Source organism: Blennius ocellaris, assembly GCF_963422515.1.
Source record: "Blennius ocellaris genome assembly, chromosome: 7".
NCBI classification, from domain to species: domain Eukaryota; kingdom Metazoa; phylum Chordata; class Actinopteri; order Blenniiformes; family Blenniidae; genus Blennius; species Blennius ocellaris.
The window spans coordinates 15886535-15903280 of record NC_137656.1 but is presented as its reverse complement, the minus strand read 5'-3'; the positions used below and the strand labels follow the sequence as shown (position 1 = coordinate 15903280).

The following is a 16746-nucleotide window of genomic DNA, read 5'->3' as shown; positions in this document are numbered from 1 at the left end:
AATAAAAAAACAAAACAAAAAGTGGATCCTCTTATCAGGACAATACGCTCATCCCATGAAACAAGCAATTAAGATAAGAAATAAAAACTAGTGGAAAACACTTTTGGATTTGTAAAAAGTGAAGAATAGTGAAGGGACACATTGTTAGAGTCCCTGTTGGATGGTGACGCTGCAGCATCGACCTGTTCGTTCTGAGAATGGAAAGTGAAACTTATTTAAGGCCCAGGAGGAAAAACGAATCTTAAAGTAAATGGGAGTGTCCAGTCCAGCTGAGACCGACTGTATATAAACAAGAGGCGCTGAGAGAAAACCCTGCGGAAGCATCACTCCCACTTTTCACAGCATCGTCTCTCAGAGACTCTCCGGGAAACTTCTAGAACTTTCTCGATTCACTGCATAGAAGTCATCAAAAGGTTTGTTCCAGCAAATTTGCTGACTTTAATCAAACTTTTTTGATTTTTTTCCTCCCCCTTTGAATTGGTGGCTGGTGGGACTTTTCTTAGGTAATAATAAGGAAATAATAATTATATTTCAGCAATTTTTACGTCCGACAAATATCATCGGCGTTTTGTATGTCTGTTCGCATTATTATGTCAAAACTACTGCGCACATAATGTGGATTATTCTAACCACAGGGAGATATTAGGAAATTGAAGATTCCGTTAAAAGTTGGAGGTGATCCGGGAAACATTGTGGCGGATGTCAGAAGTCTCTGATGGCTCTTGTTCGGCGTGTTGACTTAAATACATTGCATTTATAATCCACATTACAACAATCTTCACTTTTATATATTGAGAGACGCCAATAGTGATGGAAAAAAACCTATTGCACTTTGAAACAGCTTGTGAATAGAGAGCACCTATTAAGATCACACTTGTATGAACACACTGGTGAGCAAATACAAGCAGGTGCTTAAATATATTAGAAAATCATTTTCTTGACATGACAAGCTGAGGCTGACAGTTCGCCTGGGTCGTAGGAAAACTAAAGCAAACCTCTGGTTTATTTTCACCCAAACAGCAATCTTTCATAGCATTTTTGGATTGCGTGTCAAAATAAACAGCTTTTAGGTTTCCAGTCATGGATAAATAAACCATTAACAAACCTGTACACGCTTGGACAATGTTGAACACATTTATGTTTGTGTGCATTTAAAAATGACTATAATAGAGAAAGATAAACCTGACCTGCAGCTTTTCAGAAAACTTTTCTCCTTTCAAATGGCTCAATTAGAAGAGTATGTATTCTAATGACCTTTACTATGTCTTCCAGATTTCTTGGACCATGGATTTGATCATTAAAATGTTGAACGGGACAACTCGCACCCTGAGGGTCCAGCCTGAGGACACGGTGGGCTCCCTGAAGAAACTCATCTGTCAAACCCTGGAAATCTCCCCTCAGAACCAGAGGCTGGTCTTTGAAAACGGCCACAGGACCACCCTCGGCGACCCCACCCAGCGGCTGTGCGACTGCGGCCTGCAGTCGGGCTCCCAGCTGTCCCTGCTGGTCGTCGAGCCCACCAGCATCCAGGTGTTCCTCAAAAACGAGAAGGGGATCACGACCACCTATGACATCCCGCCCAACGAGACCGTGGGCGGCTTCAAGGCCAAGGTGGAGGCCAGGGAGAGGGTCCCGGCGGGCCAGCAGAGGCTGATCCATGAGGGGAAGGAGATGAATGAGGGGTACCTGGCGGACTATGGCGTCCAAGAGCACAGCACCATCTTCCTCACCTTCCGCCTGAGAGGGGGCTGAGGAGGACTCGTCAACACAAAACTCAAGACCGAAAGTGTAAATTATTTAGTTTAATAATGATCCATGTCATGTATTTATTGGCGGTTTTATTCAATTTGGCAGACATGAATGCATACAAAAATGTCATAATTGTCTTATAACTTGTAATAAAGAACCATTCAATGGATTTTCCTGTCATTTGTCAGTCCAGAGGTCACAGACGCACACACACACACACACACACGCATCTATTACAGATCAGAACCAGTAGAAATAATAATTATTCTATTAATAAGACATGATGCTATTAATGTAATTCAAGATTTAGGATTTTAGCACAGAGATTCTTAATTTTCCCCCTTTTGTTGCCAATAAGCCATTGTTAAATGTCCATATTAGAAACAGACTCAGAGATGCAACGTCAACATCCAGGTTGTGTTAATCCCAGTTTTCTGGCAGTCAGAAATGCGGCAAAGCAGCTTCCTCCATGTTTGTTTCCAGCGCTGAACCCTCCCCGAGCCTCATTTTCTCACCGACGCCAGGTAGGCGTACCAAAATAAGGCCACCATGTTGGCAAACAGTACTCTGAACTGAAAGCAAAAAACAGGAAAATAAAACCATGGCGTAGGAATTCAACCACGCCGGTCATCGTCGGGATGCCGAGAGAATTACAGACCTGAACAGGCACAAAGTTGATGTTTATGAACTGGAACGGGGTCCAGACTTTCCAGTTCATCTTCAGAGCGGTCCAGTAGCTGTTTCTCATCTTTTTCTCAAAGTCTTCCCATCCTTTAGCCTGAGGAACGTGAACGAGACACCGAACAACTTGCATAAATAGACTTTGACTTTTTTCCAGTTATTATACGTTGGATTCAAGCATGGATTTATAAATATTCCGTCAAGGTACCGCCAGTCTCTACACTGGGCCCAGTCAGTCCTACTGTTATTTTTGTGCCATCGAGCAAAGGAGCCAAGGTAAACCAGGAGTTATTGTTCTGCCTCGAGGACGGCAGCGGGACTGAAAATGAACTGAAAGTGGCTCAGGTGATAAAATGGACAATCACCTGCTCTTGCAGTTGGCAGTTTAATACCCCATCTCTTTCTGTCAAAGTCGAGAAGAAACTGAAATCCAAGTTTCTTCTAAAGTTGTTAAAGAAGATTGTCACTATGTGTGTGTGTGTGTGTGCAATATGTAACCCTTTAAAAAATATGTTAAGTACATTTCATTACAATGTGTCTTTTTTCTGGGAAGCAAACATGTTTATTTCAGATTAATTAAACAAGTGCAATCAGACTTCTTAGTTCTTGTTACATTTTCATGTAAAACTGATATATATTCAAACAATAATTAAAATTGAGTTACTGCCTGTGCTGCAAATGTGGAGCATATAGGAAAAAGAAAATGAAAAAAAACCAACTCATTTTTTAAATACATTTCTGAATGTATTCTTTCATAGTTGACTATAATATAGAAAAATATGTATTCAAAAAGACACATTTTTGTCATTTTTGTAACCCGTTTCCTAAATACCTACTGTGGAAATGTAATAGGACCTCGATACGTTCTGCGTTCAGCATGACGGTGTGTTTCTGAGAGGACTCACCTCCAGGATGTTCATGACAAAATAGAAGAGCAGCAAAAAGCCAGGGGCAAAAAAGAGGCGATCCAGGAGGAGACGTTTAATGATGCAGTAGGGGTCTGTGGCGGGCATCCACACCTCCATCAGCTGGTAGAAGAAATGGCTGACGGGTCCAGTGATGAACAACCTGTGGCAGGAGAGAGGTTTCCACTGGGACATTTGCAAAGAAACACATGGGTGCACTTACATTTGTTGACAGCAGCCTCAGACAGGAGGGTTGTGACTTGATGAATTCAAATATTGTTGTGTGTACATGGATCAGCCAGAATATTTTGACTACTGACAAATTAATGTGGCAGAAGCAGAAGAATGGGCAAGGAGGTCAAATTGGGATGAAAAGACAGAACGTGCAGTCAGGATTGTTCAAAGCAACTGAAGGAAGGGAAAAGGGTGAACTGATTGCGTCATAAGGCTTATTGATGCCTGGACTAACAGACTGTTGGTGAAGTTACACTATGTATAACTGCTAACCCTCATTGTGAATTGGAGGCCAAGTATGCATTGTTCAGGTAAACTATCAGTAAGATGGGAGAAATCCCCCCCATCAATAAAGCATTATATCGTTCTTCTTGTGTCCTCACCCATAAATGGCATAGCGTGCGGCTCCGGCTGCGTCGAGCTCAACGGCTTCTGATCCGTTTCTGCCCTTTTTTCTTCTCGCCTCCAACACCTGAGACAGGAGATTTCCTAACGCGGAGAGGACGCCGCTGGAAAATGACACACGCAAACTTTTCAACAACGTGCAACAGGTCCTGAATTTAAAAAAATTACAAGTGTCAGGGGTGGTTTTCCCCAGACGGAGCCTGATTGGCTGAAAGCGGAGCGCGGTGACACCAGGCCGGTCAGGGGTCAACGCAAACAATTCAAATACATCTATTAAAAACAGACTGACACAAGGGCTAAAAACAAAACAAAAAAACATATGGTGCAGCGGCTTCATAAGGTAAGAAACTCGAGGCTCGGGGGGGGGGGCAGACCTGGTGACAGACTTGGTGAGGATGGGGTATTTCTTCAGGAGGTGCAGATACTGCTGGAGGAGGCGGTAGTGGACGGAGACGTCCCGGACAGGCACGCTGGCTGCAGGCATCGTGTCACTTCTTCTTCTTCAACTGCACAGACAACATCACCGCCAAAGCGTCCTACTGTCAAAGGGTGGGGGGGGGGGGGGGGTTAAAGAGGAGCCCACCCGTGCCCACTTCCTGGTGACGTCATCGCGTAAGTGACGGAGCCACGCCCTCAGAGCGACGTCACAGCGGGATTTTAATGTTTAAATATTGATATGGAAGGAAAATACGTAATTATTATATAAAAGAACAAGAAAGTCAATTTAAAAAAAAAAAGGTTTGCACTGGAGATCTGGACTGTATTCTGATTTTGCACCCCACAACTGTAGTTTCTTTATTTGGTCCAGCTGACTTTTATAAAAATCTTATAGTTTGAGACAATTTTAATTTGTAAAACTGCATTATATTTTTGTAACAACCCTTATAGTGGTTTCTAAAGCATTCAGTTAATAAATAACAGTTTGGATTAATTTACTTCACATTTTAAAGAAAATGGTGAGAGCATAATGATTAAGTATAATTTACCATGAATACTGCTGTATTGTGCCTCGTGATTTTAACTTTGCTGTTCAAGTTGATACCTAAACTAGAATTTAAGAAAAGATGCAGACTTTTAAGGCTGAGATTATTATTTGATCATAAAAAGTCATATTAAGCCCTCAGCACATTGAAAAGCTGCTAAAAGTGTGTGGAACCACATTAAAGGACTCCACATTTCAGTTTTAAAAAAAAAGCATATAAAGAAACTTTAATGTGCCATAAAAGTGTACACAACCATATTTACAATGGAGTTTGAGAAAGAAAGGCTGACAAGAACAAACTGGAAACATGAACTCTTTCAGTCAGAAGAAAGTGGAACATATGATTACTACAACATAGCTTATGGGTGGGTCGACGTCTGTCGTCACATGCATGAAAACATTACACGCATGACAACTCAAAGTGTCTTCCAGTCGACCGGAGATTTTCCAGATTTCCGGAGGAGCTCGTTGGCCTTCGAGAAGTGCCTGCAGCCAAAAAAGCCACGGTGAGCGGACAGAGGAGAAGGATGCACCGCCTGCAGGACGTGGTGGCGTTTCTGTAAACGGGTAAAAAATGCGGTGAGACAACATAATGAGAACGCCTGGAAGAAAGTGTTTGCACTATAAACGAACGCATAAGGACGCACCCGGTTTATAGCGGCCCCTTTTTTCTGAGCATACGAGCCCCAAAGCATGAAGACAAGCCCCTCCTGGTTCTTGCTGAGCCACTGCACCACGGCATCAGTGAAAGTCTCCCAGCCTCGGTCTTTGTGGGAGTTGGCCTGGTGCGCTCGGACGGTCAACACGGCATTGAGCAACAGCACGCCTGTAGAGCGGGGTTACAGCAGCAGGTCGGTTAATGTCGGTGAACTGGATCGTCTCTTGTTGCGCAACTGTGTCAACATTCAGCCCGCTTGTCTTGTTTCTCCCCCACAGAGTACCTTGTTTGGCCCATCCAGTCAGGTCGCCATGTCCGGGGTGCTGAAAGCCTTCAATGTCCGACGCCAGTTCTTTGTACATGTTCTCCAAGCTGGGAGCAAAAGCAAGATATAGTTGTGGAGATCAGAATGATAGACATGATAGCTATCAGTCACTAAAGAGAGATAAATCGAGAAAACGTCAAGATTTCAAACCTGGGTGGAGGAGGTACGGGTCTTTTAACACTGAAGCACAATCCGTGGGCCTGGTTCGGACCGTGATACGGATCCTGGCCCAGAATCACCACTTTAACCTGAAAGTAGAGTCACTTTTTTCTTAAAATGAAGGCAAAGTGAGTTTTGAATGTAAACACGCAATTTTTAAAACGATTGACGTCAAGCAAGAGTCAATCATGGGCCATTTTAGAACAGGACCTCCAAAATCTCTCTGCTCAACACTGGGCTTCACAGGTACAACCCGGATAAACAGATCGGAGGTACATTTAGAACACAATGCCAGCGAGTGACGTTTGTTAGGGTCGAAAAGAGCAAAATAGAATATTAATGGATAGATAAAAGTGGAAAAGACTAGCATGACTTTGTCATTTTTGCATTTTCGTCTTCCACTGACTTTAAAACACATAAGAGCTTAAATATTTTCCAAATGTAGATTTGAAGATAATGTTGCTTATATTCGCCGGGCAAATACAATCTGATAACCATTTGCCACTGAACATCATTTTAATTGCAAAAAACATGCGATTAGACTTCACAGAAGTGTTCGCCCCACACTTATTAGTAATGGTGAGCTCCTCACAAATCCTTGCGTAATCCATCCAAAATCTGCCTTTTTTCCATTACCTAAAAATATACACTTTTAAACTGGTAGAATGATATTTCTTTGTACAAAAAAAATTACACCAAGGATACACATGGGACACAGGTGATCTGCGATCTTGGATTGGATCACCATCAAAATTAAAGGGCTTCTTCCTTTGATCAAAATGCACATGTGTGCCAATTTCCATGAAGATCCATTTATTAGTTTTTCAGATATCCCAGTGTGTTTCCTCTATATTCATTTAGGAGCGGCCGGCCGACTGACCCTGCATTTCAGCCAAATAAGTGCCCAACACAGAGAGTGGACATCACACATGACACATCACGCAAAACAATTCCCCAGCAGATGCAGAGGGCTGGAATTCACACATTTATTTAAGTTGGATGGGAACAAAATTTGATATAGAAACTAGATAATATCCAACAGTTCAGAAAAGTCCTTATTTTGTACCATGACGCTCTTTTTTCCTGTGAGGTAAATGAAAACTGAACCAGTGAACAAAACTCTACACGTGGGATGAGAAAGGTTAATTTGAAATTACATCCACCGGTAGCACCCTAAAATAGAACAGTAAATATTCATTTATTTCCGGAAAAAATTCCATGAGACACTATCTTGTTACCAGACCAGACAAGTCCAGACCAGAGAGGTTAATGCAATTGATTTAATAACTTCCTTTTTTGTTGTTGTTTTTAACACGTTTCAAATGATACAGTTATTACAGAACAGTTATTAAGTAAATTGTTATTTTATGCATTTTATTACCATCCAGCTGTGACAGAAAACGATTGGATGATTTTGAAATGCTCAAATTGTGATGATCAGAGATTCTATTTCATGAGGATTCCTTAACTGTTTAACTCGACTGATGTCAAGTTTTTTTCTTTTTAACCGTTACTTTATTCACTGCATCACATCATCATCTGTGTCCTTTGGGTTCATCTTTACCTGGAACTTTTGACATTGTTTTCGTGTGCTTCGTGAGCACTGGCATGTGTTACCGACGGTCATCTGGGGGCTGAACTTACATCTCGGATGTCACACGTCTGTGTCCAGGTGAAGACCTGGTCCGCAGGCGGGTACACGGTGTGGCGCTTCCTCTCCTCACCGACAAACGTCATCAGCTGTGGCGGAGAGAGGCGGAGTTATCAAAAAAACAACAGAGATTAAAAAAACAACAACAAGTGCACCTCGTCCTCTCACTTGTTTAAAATAGCCTTTTCCAAACTCGGCCGACAGCGAGTCTCTCCAGGTGTCTGCGAATCCAGGCGGAGTCTGAGCCGAGGAGAGTTTCTCCAGCGCCGCTCTCTTGTTGCGGGCGATCCGGTCCAGCTGCTCCGGGGACAGAGGCGTCTTCGACGCGCTGCAGGGCTCCGGATCCCCCGCACCGGACCTCTGCTTCTTCTGTAATATTTTGGTATAACGTGCGAAACGAAAGGCGGGTGAAAACCGTGCCACTCGAGGCGAAAGTGGCCGGAGGAAGTGTCGGAGAGGAGGCGGTGGAAACATGCTCCTCTTATTAGCAAACAAGAACGCGGAGGGACCGTGAACGCAGCTTAAGGGGCACGAGGTGGGAGATTTCGCGGGAAATTCCCCCAGCGTGCGATTCTCACGAAATAAAAAAATAAAAAAGGTAAGCGTCTCCTAAAGTAACATCGCTACTTCAGCATTACACATGACACTTAACATTGAATGCCGAAAGCGTTTGAAGGAGAGGAGCGACTCACCGTGTCGTTGACATCCTCCTCTTTGTCGCTCAACTCACTCGAAGTCCTCTTTTTAGAGACTGCGGAGAAAAACGAGCTGATGGATTTCTGTCCGATCATCCTGCCGAGAGACAGCCTGCCGGTGGACTGCGTTACACGAGACGGAGGAGTTTAATGTGTAGAAATAGAAGCAGCCCTGCAGGGGGACGGTCCCGGGTGGGCGCGCGCAAAAGAAAAAAAAAAAAAGCCCGTGACGTCAGCAGATATTTAAATGAGCCGGGTCGCGTCCAAGACAAACGTTTGGCAGCTGTTTACTGCAGCTAGAAGCTACTGACGCAGGATTGTGTTTTCACGATTCCAATTTCCCACTTTCACTTAACGTAATTTGAATAATATGTCTTTTTCCACCTTACGTTAATTTTTCTCTTACATTTCTAAACAGGTGCTCTTATAGTTGTTGTTTTATTTTTTTCATTTATATGCTGATTTCTAAAGTGTAACCTCCAAATCGAAGTAATTAGGTAAAAGAGAGTAATCGATGGGCGATCAATGCAAACCAAATGACATCACACTTATCCAAGTTGTTGGACTGTGGAAGGAAACCCACTAGAGAACATGCAACCTTCATGCCGAGACTTTAACTGGTGGTGGGGGGGGGGGGGGGGGGGGGGGGGGGTATTAACCACTATCCCTCAGCAATAGTTCAAAAATCTTATTTATTATCTAGCTTATTATCATCTAGCTCATAACCTTTGGCAAAGCCCCTCTGAGCGTCTGCCACTGCTGCTTCTTAGAAGCAGTGTTTGTCACTTTTCTGATTTTTAATAATAAGAGTCTTTCCACCACTAAGTTAGGATGCCAAGGGCTTGAGCCTATCCCATCAGGAATCAGACCATGGACACGTAGACATACAGTCAGTCACTCTTGCATGCAAACAATTCCGAGTTAGCTTTACATACATGTGTTGAATTGCAGAAGGATGTTCAATAAATCAGCGTTGAAGATGGAAGAGTTTGATTGTCTTCTCTCCTACAGCTATATAATGGCCTCAAATTAACTCCTCTTGAGTGCCGCAGACAGCAGCTTACTGGCGATGGAAAGGTTTGTGATTCAAGGACAAAATAAGCGCTCCTGCGTCAATGATGCACCGACAAGAAGTCCCTGTAAGATGATGAAACCAGACAGACATACGAGAGGAGAATTGGAAGAGGAAGAAGAGGAAGACGAGGCTACAGCTTCTGGAGAGTTCTCCAATCCTGTTCCCTGGGAAAAAATAGAGGCAGAAGGGCTGGACTGTGATTATGCATTGCTGTTCTCGAAGGAGGAAGCAGACCAGCTCTTTAAAAAGTTGGAGGAGGAAGTTGTTTATGCATCAGGTACAACATTAACGCTTTCTCTGTAAAGTTCCAGTGAGATGTTGCGAAGTAATCAAACAATTATCTGTTTTTGCAGGAGAAGAGTCAAAGGTGCACGTCTTCGGAAAGTTGCACAACATACCAAGGAAGCAGGCAACTTATGGAGACGCAGGTTTAACTTATACATATTCTGGAGTGGCGCGTTTAGCCTGCCCATGGACTCCGACCTTGGAATACCTTCGAAATGTCGTGACAAATACAACAGGACAGTCGTTCAACTTCGTCCTTGTCAACAGGTGAGAACCAGCCTGTGAGCGAGCGCACAGCTTGGGTGTGAAGTTTCACAGCGAAGAACCGTTTTGTCTTTGCCCCAGGTACAAAGACGGACGAGATCACATGGGCGAGCATCGCGACGACGAGAAGGAGCTGGACCCTCTGTCGCCGATCGCCTCCGTCTCTTTGGGGGCAGCGAGAGACTTCATCTTCAGACACAGAGATGCTCGAGGAAAACAGAGCCGCCGTCGCCGAATCGACCCGGTGAAGCTGGAGCTGGCTCCCGGCAGCCTTCTCCTCATGAATCCCCCAACCAACACCTTCTGGTACCATAGTCTCCCCGTTCGCAAGAAGGTCCTCCTGCCCCGCATCAACCTCACCTTCAGACGCATCCAACTGGGCTGCAAGAACTGACGTACCGGAAAATGTTTGAACACAAGAACCACAGACTGATGAATGAAGCTATACATTGTGGAAACGTTGACTTAAACTGAACATTAAAAAAAAAAAAAAAAAAAATGTTTTTTGCATTTGCCCTGTGATGGCCTGGCGGCCGGTCCAGAGTCCTGCACTTGCTCACGTCCAGCCTGCAACTTTGAGATGCAGCCATGAAAAGATGGGAGAGAAAAATCAACAATTTTAGAGAAATGCCGAATTAGCATTATACAGTGCTCAGTTTGTTCAACTTCTACACAACACTGTAGACGCCGTGCCTCATTCCCATGTTTGACTTTCATAATGTGATTTTAAGTGAATTTAAGTTTAATCAATTTAGGATCTGCAGGATGCGAGGCAGATTATCCTATATAATTTGATTCATCCCCTTACTTGCTGTTAAAACTAAAAGGTATAAAACAATTTGTGAGACGTGCAAGATAATCATTCATCTTCTTGAACCCATGAACCTCTCACTCACCACTGATCCACTGTGTGGCCGGATACAAACATTTAAAAAAAAAAGATTGGGTCATTAAATTAAATGACAGTACAGTTTATTCTTTATTATCTGAAAACAATCACAAATTGCACAAATACAAATAATCTCACATGAATATACATTAGTGCAAACAAACCATGAACAGGCTCTGCACCGGATCACTTCTTACTTTGACAGTTCAGTAGGAAAATAGTCGTCAGTTACACGGGATCAAATAACTCGCAGTCACAATCAAGGTTTATTAAAAGACAGATTACAGGTGATGTCTTTACCACCTACATCTCTGTATTTCCAGAGGAGGGGTTTGTTGCTGGATGGTCACATTAGTCGTAGCACTCGCGGTTTCATTAAAAATGTCCATCATAAAGATAACATGGCACTTGAATCACAACTAGCTCTGCAGTATCATGATGGTGTAAATATAACTGGGAAAAAAGCAAACTATCAAATTCACAAGCTCAACTGTGAAAGGTTATTCCCAATACATGGCTTTCCCAAACACTGCCAGGAATGAATAGGCAACTCCGTTTAAACAGATCCAGAAAAATACAACTCTTTAGATTTCTCATATGTAACAATTCTTAAATAACATCCGAGAGTCCTACACAGCTACTCTTGTGTCTGTATTGTACAGGGGAACGGACGTAGTCAGAGGAGCAACTTTAAATACGACATTTGAAATGTGCCAATAGATATTGGAGCGTCATAAAATTCTCACAGAACTGAGTCGATAATTGCTACAGCTACAGCTTCGACAACAATGACGGAAGCTTTCGATATGAACGGTGTGCTGCGGGGGTTTTCCCTTTGTCCGCTTTGTCCTCGTCACATGTTCCCGTTTCTCCATCAGCTAAAAGCCAAAAATATTACACGACAGAGGTTGTCACAGGAAGTAGCTTATAGGTCAAAGATAAATTCTGTGGGTCCGTTATCTTTGGGGCGCCTCCTCTGATCAGAGCAGCTTCAAAAGGGGTTCGGAACATCACGCCGATCCATGAATATTCCCATTTCCTGGTTGGCGTTCCTCCCTGGCCTCGCGGTTGAAAAGCCTCCCGTCGGCGCCGTCGCGGACGCAGAGTGTCACCGGAAAGGCGGAAGTCGGTTGCGCTTCGACGTCGCGAGCATCCGCTTACTCCTCGGAGTGCAGGGCGAAGTTGAGCCGTCGGACTCGCTCGTAGAAGAGCATGTACGCGCTGGAAGACAGCACCTCGTGCAGATTGGCTTTGCGTACGGAGTCGTCCGACACCCAGAGCCACTGGGGGCAGAACGTCGACGGGCCGCGAGGGGAAGCGGGGCTGCGGCGGTACGTCACGAAATGTCCCGAGTGCATGTCGCCGTGGTGAACCAGCACGGCCGTGAGCTGGAAAAGGTAGTCGGCGGAGCTGCAAGGACAGACACCGACACCAACGCACCGTCACTGTCAACAGTCACTCTTCAGCCTGCGTCTAACTGCTTGTGACGGGTTTACCTGTAGTCGCAGGAGAGGCTGAGCGGTTGGTTCACGCCAGGGGAGTGAAGAAACACGGAGGAACAGGTGCCGTTGGAAAAAGGTTTGTTGTTGTTGTGATGCGTTGCATCTGGGAGGAGAAAATATAACCACATTAAAAAAAATAATAAAAATCCATGGCAAAACACAAAACGTACGAGCATAAAGGTGACCGAAGTCTGAGATGGAACAAAGGTTACGGACTTAGCTTTTCCATGGAGTCGTCAAAGTTTTCGGCCTTGATGCTCCTGGAGGCACATCGGGCCGGAGGCCCCCGCTGGGTGGAGAGGTTGTGTTTGTAGCGGTCCATCGACAGATACTCTGAAAACTGCACGTGTTCCTGCCGTTTGATGGGGGTTCCTTCACTGGACCACGTCAGTCTTTGTAAGTGGATGCAGAGGCACTGAGGGAGCTACAAGGGAAGGAAACACGCAAAAATAAGAAGCAGGCTTCACTCGGATATTAAAGGAAAATCTTAGCTGTTCTTCCATTTGTTGTCAAAGTGATGAGAACTAAAGCTTGAGCTGCACTGGAACCTCCAAACAAGACAATCTATCCTTTAAAAAAAACAAAAATCCACAGCAACAAGATAAAAACAATCACCTTCCCCAGTTTTAGTTGCTTAACAAACGTGGTTCTCTGGCTCTCAAGAATTTGTCCATTTATTGTGGTACCTTGTTGAAGCTGGAAAACCCAAAGCAGATGGAAAAAAAAAAAAAAAAATCAGACAAACATTTTTAACAGTTTGCTTTTCAGTGAAGTGCCACATAGAAAACACTTGATGTAGACTAGATGTACCTTGGTACAGTTTTCACACTCCACTTCTTTGATGGTTTCTGACGAGATGAAATGCTGAAGACACTGGTCTAAAGAAATCAGCCGACCCTGAGAACAAACGTACATTTCTCCAACAATAAGGACTTCATATAACAGCGGCACTCCTGTAGTGTCGATCCTCACGTGCTTACCCACTGAGGCAAAGGGATGGAGAGGGAGAGGCTTTCGAAAGAGTCATACCGCACTGGACTCTAGAGAAACGCACAACAAAGAGAGAAACCACCTCAACAACTCAATCACACAATATTATTTGTGGCTAAAAAAAACAACCTAAAACTCACTTGCAGTTCGCAGCGCTTGCAGGACATGTTGCTTGTTAAACGACCATGAAAAGGATGTTGAAACTTCCACAGGCTTGGTATTGGATGAAGAGGGGCTGCCAAAACAAAAGAGACAGAAATTAAGACAAATGAAATCCATCATTGTTTTCTTTTGAATTAATTAATACACATCTTAGAGTTCCTACCCCTACTTCTGCAGGTCATAGTTTTCTCATCGTGATCAGGGAGACTCTGCGGGAAAAATCAAATGGATGAAAGATCAAAAGTGCTGAAGTGCCGCGCAGAGCCAATGGGAATATGGCGAACAGCCATGACACGATGACCACCTGCTTCAAATTGATAAAAATCTGCTTTTCTTTCAGATTAAGTCACTGTCAACAGTTATTTTCCTTCTTTGGATTAATTTACATACATCCTGACCTTGGCAGACTAGTGTGTGTCCTTTCCCCCTTGCTTTTAACACCTGCCAGTGGTCATAATATCATGTCAATATAAGAGGTTCAGGTGCAGGAGGTGAATGTAAGAAAAGGACGTCTTGCCTCCAGGGACTGCATGTCAAACAAATGTGTGACTTTGGGCTGTCGATCCCGTTCTTCCTCCAGAGAAGATGTGAGAACATGGAAAAGTTCATGGGCATCCTGAGACCAAGGACACCAAGCTGTTAAACTTGCAAGTACATCATGCATCATATATAGAAACATTTTCTTTTGAGTAAATACACCAAAAAAAAAAAAAAAACTAATTGGAATCACTGACTAACCTGCTCTTCAAAGGAGCTGATGTGCCATCGGTAGAGTCTGAGGACATCCAGGACACATCCGGCATCAAGCACGTCTTCCGCTCCAGGATCCTCACTGGACAAAGCTGTTGTACACGAACGGCTTCAGTGTGACTAAATCCTCGCATTATGACCTCTACACTTCATCTTGAATAACAGACTATTGCAGTCACCTTTGAGGAGCTGAAGCAGTGTCGTGGACAGCTGCTTGTCCTTGCATGACTGGATTGCAGGCAAACCTGAGAACTTCTCCAGCCACTTGACGAAAGACGGGCACGCTGCCAAACCCTGAAGCAAGGAGTTGAGGAAGCAGGTGTTGCCCAAGTTTAAGAGACCTGGAACCATACCTGTGAGGACACCACAGTACAGTCACTGCACCCAGTGCATACAGTCAGATCGGCGTATCGACGGAGCACAGAGATCTTTACCTCTCTTTCTCTTCTTTCTCTCAGTGAACGGGCCCCACAGAACGTACACTCCGGCTGCAAAGGCGGCAGCTATCCCACCAATGACACCCCAGTTTTTTATCATCTTGTTTCTGAAACAGAGACGTGGATGAAGCTCGGTAGCGTTGCATGCCTCCGCAGATGAAAGGTTGGAAATAAATAGCAAAATTTCATGTGTCGACAGTGAGGTCCAGTTCATGATGTCACATTGTCTTATAGAGTTTCAGGGATTAAAAAAAAGCTGCACAACTAGTCTAATCCGCTGTAAACAAACATTTAAATTGTCTTGTGAGAATAAAATACAGCAACAATTAAATACAACATGAGTGAATCCGCAAACCCTGTTTTAAACAAACATCTTTGCGTGTAGCAGACTTTTGGCAAGTTAACAGTTCCACACAGTGCACATGGACTGTGTGGATTTCAGTAAAAATCGTCTGTTCCTAAGAACTGTCAACCCACAATTGGTTTGAACTAAATTTCTAAGTGCATTTGGCTTCATCCTGATGGAGACAGAAAGAACAACACGCCAGACAAAACAAATTAAAGCCATGACCCACTAACCTGCGAACTACTTGTTAATCTGTGGCTAAAACAGCACCCAGCCAGCATACAAGCGCAACACTCAGTCTCAACGCTCGCTCAGAGTTTAAATATTAACCCGTACGCCACCATGCCCCCTGATTTTGTTCACTTTCAGTACTTGTTTTGTTATATTTACAATGAAGCAAACTAGTAACCTAACCGGCTAACAGCGTAGGAGCTAGCTGCAGGCTAACTTACCCACAGCAGCGCCGGGCTGCCCACCGAGGACTCGCTCTCCTCCGCTAACCAACATCCGAGCGGCTGATTAAAATCAAACTACGACCTGTAGCAGTGTCACCGTGTCTCCGACATCTCCCATGTCTCTTGACATGTCTGTCTCGGCGAGTAACGTTAAACCAAACGCCGTGTCTGCGCATGTTTCCTCCCGAATCCCCCTCGTTTTACCTCCCGGGGAGCACCGGGCAAGCTCGCGCCTGCCAGGTGGTAGAGGTTTTACCTGATTACGGGTCCAGTGCCAAGGAACTCTCCAACGAGCTTATTGGAGCTTTCTGGTCTGCACCACATGATGACTTCTCCGGGGAACCCCCGCCATCCGTGCTGTGTTTGTAGTCGGAACCTGTAGAGGTGCGTACTGCCGTGTTACACAGTTACCGTTCCGACTCCCTCCGCGGTTGTGGCGTACATGTTTGGATCACGTGACGTTCCCGCGGTACACGTGACGACACAGCGGACACGTGCGCAGGGCCCGTAGGACGAAGGTTCGTCAAGAAAAATAATACGTGTCCACAAAAGACATTAAAATCAATCAGAATGTTTATGGAAGACGCACAAGAGATGGAAAAACAAATTAAAGAATGTAAATGACACATGACAGTAAAATATACCAAACGTGGCAGAACAAAATCGAAACAGGCTGATATATACAAAATTCGGAATAACCAAAAAATTATTAAATGTCTGAAAGTCACAAGCATCATAATGAGATGCAAAACTGATCAAATCACATCCATCCATCTTCCAAACCGTTTCATCCTGTTCATTCTTGATCCCAGCGGATGAGGGTGGATTCCACATGGGAGACATGGGAGGAACGTGCAAACACCACACAGAAAGGCCCGGATGTAACTGAACCAATGACGTTCTTGCCAGCACGTGAAAGCTCAGACAACTGTCCCTCTCTGTGTGCACATCTATACCTATTATTTACAATACAACTAAATGCAGTTGATAATATTTAAGAATATACTTTTTTTTTTTATGTAAAAGTTAGTTCTTCTATATTATGGCATCACATTTTACAAGTGGCCCTAATTAAGTGACCAGTACGTTTTGATTCATACCAAAACTCATAAACGAGTGATTCAACTTTAAGGATGCAAACTGTCAT

The 16746-nt window shown here is 44.0% G+C and overlaps 5 protein-coding genes across 7 annotated transcripts; 2 read left to right on the top strand and 3 right to left on the bottom strand.

Annotated features, from left to right (window-relative positions):
• The first annotated feature begins 320 nt into the window (after positions 1–320).
• On the top strand, positions 321–2234 carry isg15 (ISG15 ubiquitin like modifier). Its single transcript, XM_080499465.1, has 2 exons — positions 321–413; positions 1273–2234. Exon 2 carries the CDS (start codon positions 1285–1287, stop codon positions 1750–1752), a length of 468 nt encoding a protein of 155 aa, XP_080355591.1. The 5' UTR covers positions 321–413; positions 1273–1284; the 3' UTR covers positions 1753–2234.
• pxmp2 (peroxisomal membrane protein 2) lies at positions 1790–4489 on the bottom strand. The gene is made up of 5 exons (XM_080499462.1): positions 4349–4489; positions 3953–4078; positions 3336–3498; positions 2408–2527; positions 1790–2321 (listed from the first exon to the last, which is right to left on the bottom strand). The coding sequence occupies exons 1-5, from the start codon at positions 4456–4458 to the stop codon at positions 2253–2255; spliced, it is 588 nt and encodes a 195-aa protein (XP_080355588.1). The 5' UTR covers positions 4459–4489; the 3' UTR covers positions 1790–2252.
• A 757-nt stretch (positions 4490–5246) lies between these two features.
• Positions 5247–8575, bottom strand: unga (uracil DNA glycosylase a). Of its 3 annotated transcripts, none has more exons than XM_080499458.1 (6): positions 8442–8575; positions 7918–8118; positions 7743–7838; positions 6090–6187; positions 5898–5986; positions 5247–5782 (listed from the first exon to the last, which is right to left on the bottom strand). In XM_080499458.1, exons 1-6 carry the CDS (start codon positions 8538–8540, stop codon positions 5373–5375), a joined length of 993 nt encoding a protein of 330 aa, XP_080355584.1. In that variant the 5' UTR covers positions 8541–8575; the 3' UTR covers positions 5247–5372. The 3 variants fall into 3 exon arrangements, with proteins under 3 accessions (XP_080355584.1, XP_080355585.1, XP_080355583.1); XM_080499459.1 differs by lacking the exon at positions 8442–8575 and having other exon boundaries at positions 5247–5513; positions 5604–5782; positions 7918–8367; XM_080499457.1 differs by lacking the exon at positions 8442–8575 and having other exon boundaries at positions 7918–8367.
• Positions 8576–9447: 872 nt separating this feature from the next.
• On the top strand, positions 9448–10462 carry alkbh2 (alkB homolog 2, alpha-ketoglutarate dependent dioxygenase; the record flags this gene model as incomplete). Its single annotated transcript, XM_080500013.1, has 3 exons — positions 9448–9796; positions 9873–10071; positions 10150–10462. The coding sequence occupies exons 1-3, from the start codon at positions 9514–9516 to the stop codon at positions 10460–10462; spliced, it is 795 nt and encodes a 264-aa protein (XP_080356139.1). The 5' UTR covers positions 9448–9513.
• Positions 10463–11096: 634 nt separating this feature from the next.
• On the bottom strand, positions 11097–15955 carry usp30 (ubiquitin specific peptidase 30). Its single transcript, XM_080499452.1, has 13 exons — positions 15856–15955; positions 14796–14905; positions 14541–14714; positions 14350–14453; positions 14129–14227; positions 13775–13820; positions 13590–13684; positions 13440–13499; positions 13270–13356; positions 13075–13155; positions 12676–12883; positions 12454–12562; positions 11097–12367 (listed from the first exon to the last, which is right to left on the bottom strand). The coding sequence occupies exons 1-13, from the start codon at positions 15921–15923 to the stop codon at positions 12115–12117; spliced, it is 1494 nt and encodes a 497-aa protein (XP_080355578.1). The 5' UTR covers positions 15924–15955; the 3' UTR covers positions 11097–12114.
• Between the last annotated feature and the right edge of the window lie 791 nt (positions 15956–16746).

What these genes read in the sequence shown, in the direction of transcription:
- isg15 (XM_080499465.1), top strand. Translation starts at nt 1,285, where the DNA reads ATGGATTTGATCATTAAAATGTTGAACGGGACAACTCGCACCCTGAGG.
- pxmp2 (XM_080499462.1), bottom strand. Translation starts at nt 4,458, where the DNA reads ATGCCTGCAGCCAGCGTGCCTGTCCGGGACGTCTCCGTCCACTACCGC. An exon ending in CTCACCAAGTCTGTCACCAG is followed by an intron (nt 4,079 to 4,348) that starts GTCTGCCCCCCC and finishes GTCATTTTCCAG; the next exon opens with CGGCGTCCTCTCCGCGTTAG. An exon ending in TTGTCATGAACATCCTGGAG is followed by an intron (nt 2,528 to 3,335) that starts GTGAGTCCTCTC and finishes CACGTTCCTCAG; the next exon opens with GCTAAAGGATGGGAAGACTT.
- unga (XM_080499457.1), bottom strand. Translation starts at nt 8,223, where the DNA reads ATGTTTCCACCGCCTCCTCTCCGACACTTCCTCCGGCCACTTTCGCCT. An exon ending in GAAAAGGCTATTTTAAACAA is followed by an intron (nt 7,839 to 7,917) that starts GTGAGAGGACGA and finishes TCTCCGCCACAG; the next exon opens with CTGATGACGTTTGTCGGTGA. An exon ending in CCCGTACCTCCTCCACCCAG is followed by an intron (nt 5,987 to 6,089) that starts GTTTGAAATCTT and finishes TTTTGCTCCCAG; the next exon opens with CTTGGAGAACATGTACAAAG.
- usp30 (XM_080499452.1), bottom strand. Translation starts at nt 15,923, where the DNA reads ATGTGGTGCAGACCAGAAAGCTCCAATAAGCTCGTTGGAGAGTTCCTT. An exon ending in TCAGCTCCTTTGAAGAGCAG is followed by an intron (nt 14,228 to 14,349) that starts GTTAGTCAGTGA and finishes CCTTGGTCTCAG; the next exon opens with GATGCCCATGAACTTTTCCA. An exon ending in AGCAACTAAAACTGGGGAAG is followed by an intron (nt 12,884 to 13,074) that starts GTGATTGTTTTT and finishes CTTCCCTTGTAG; the next exon opens with CTCCCTCAGTGCCTCTGCAT.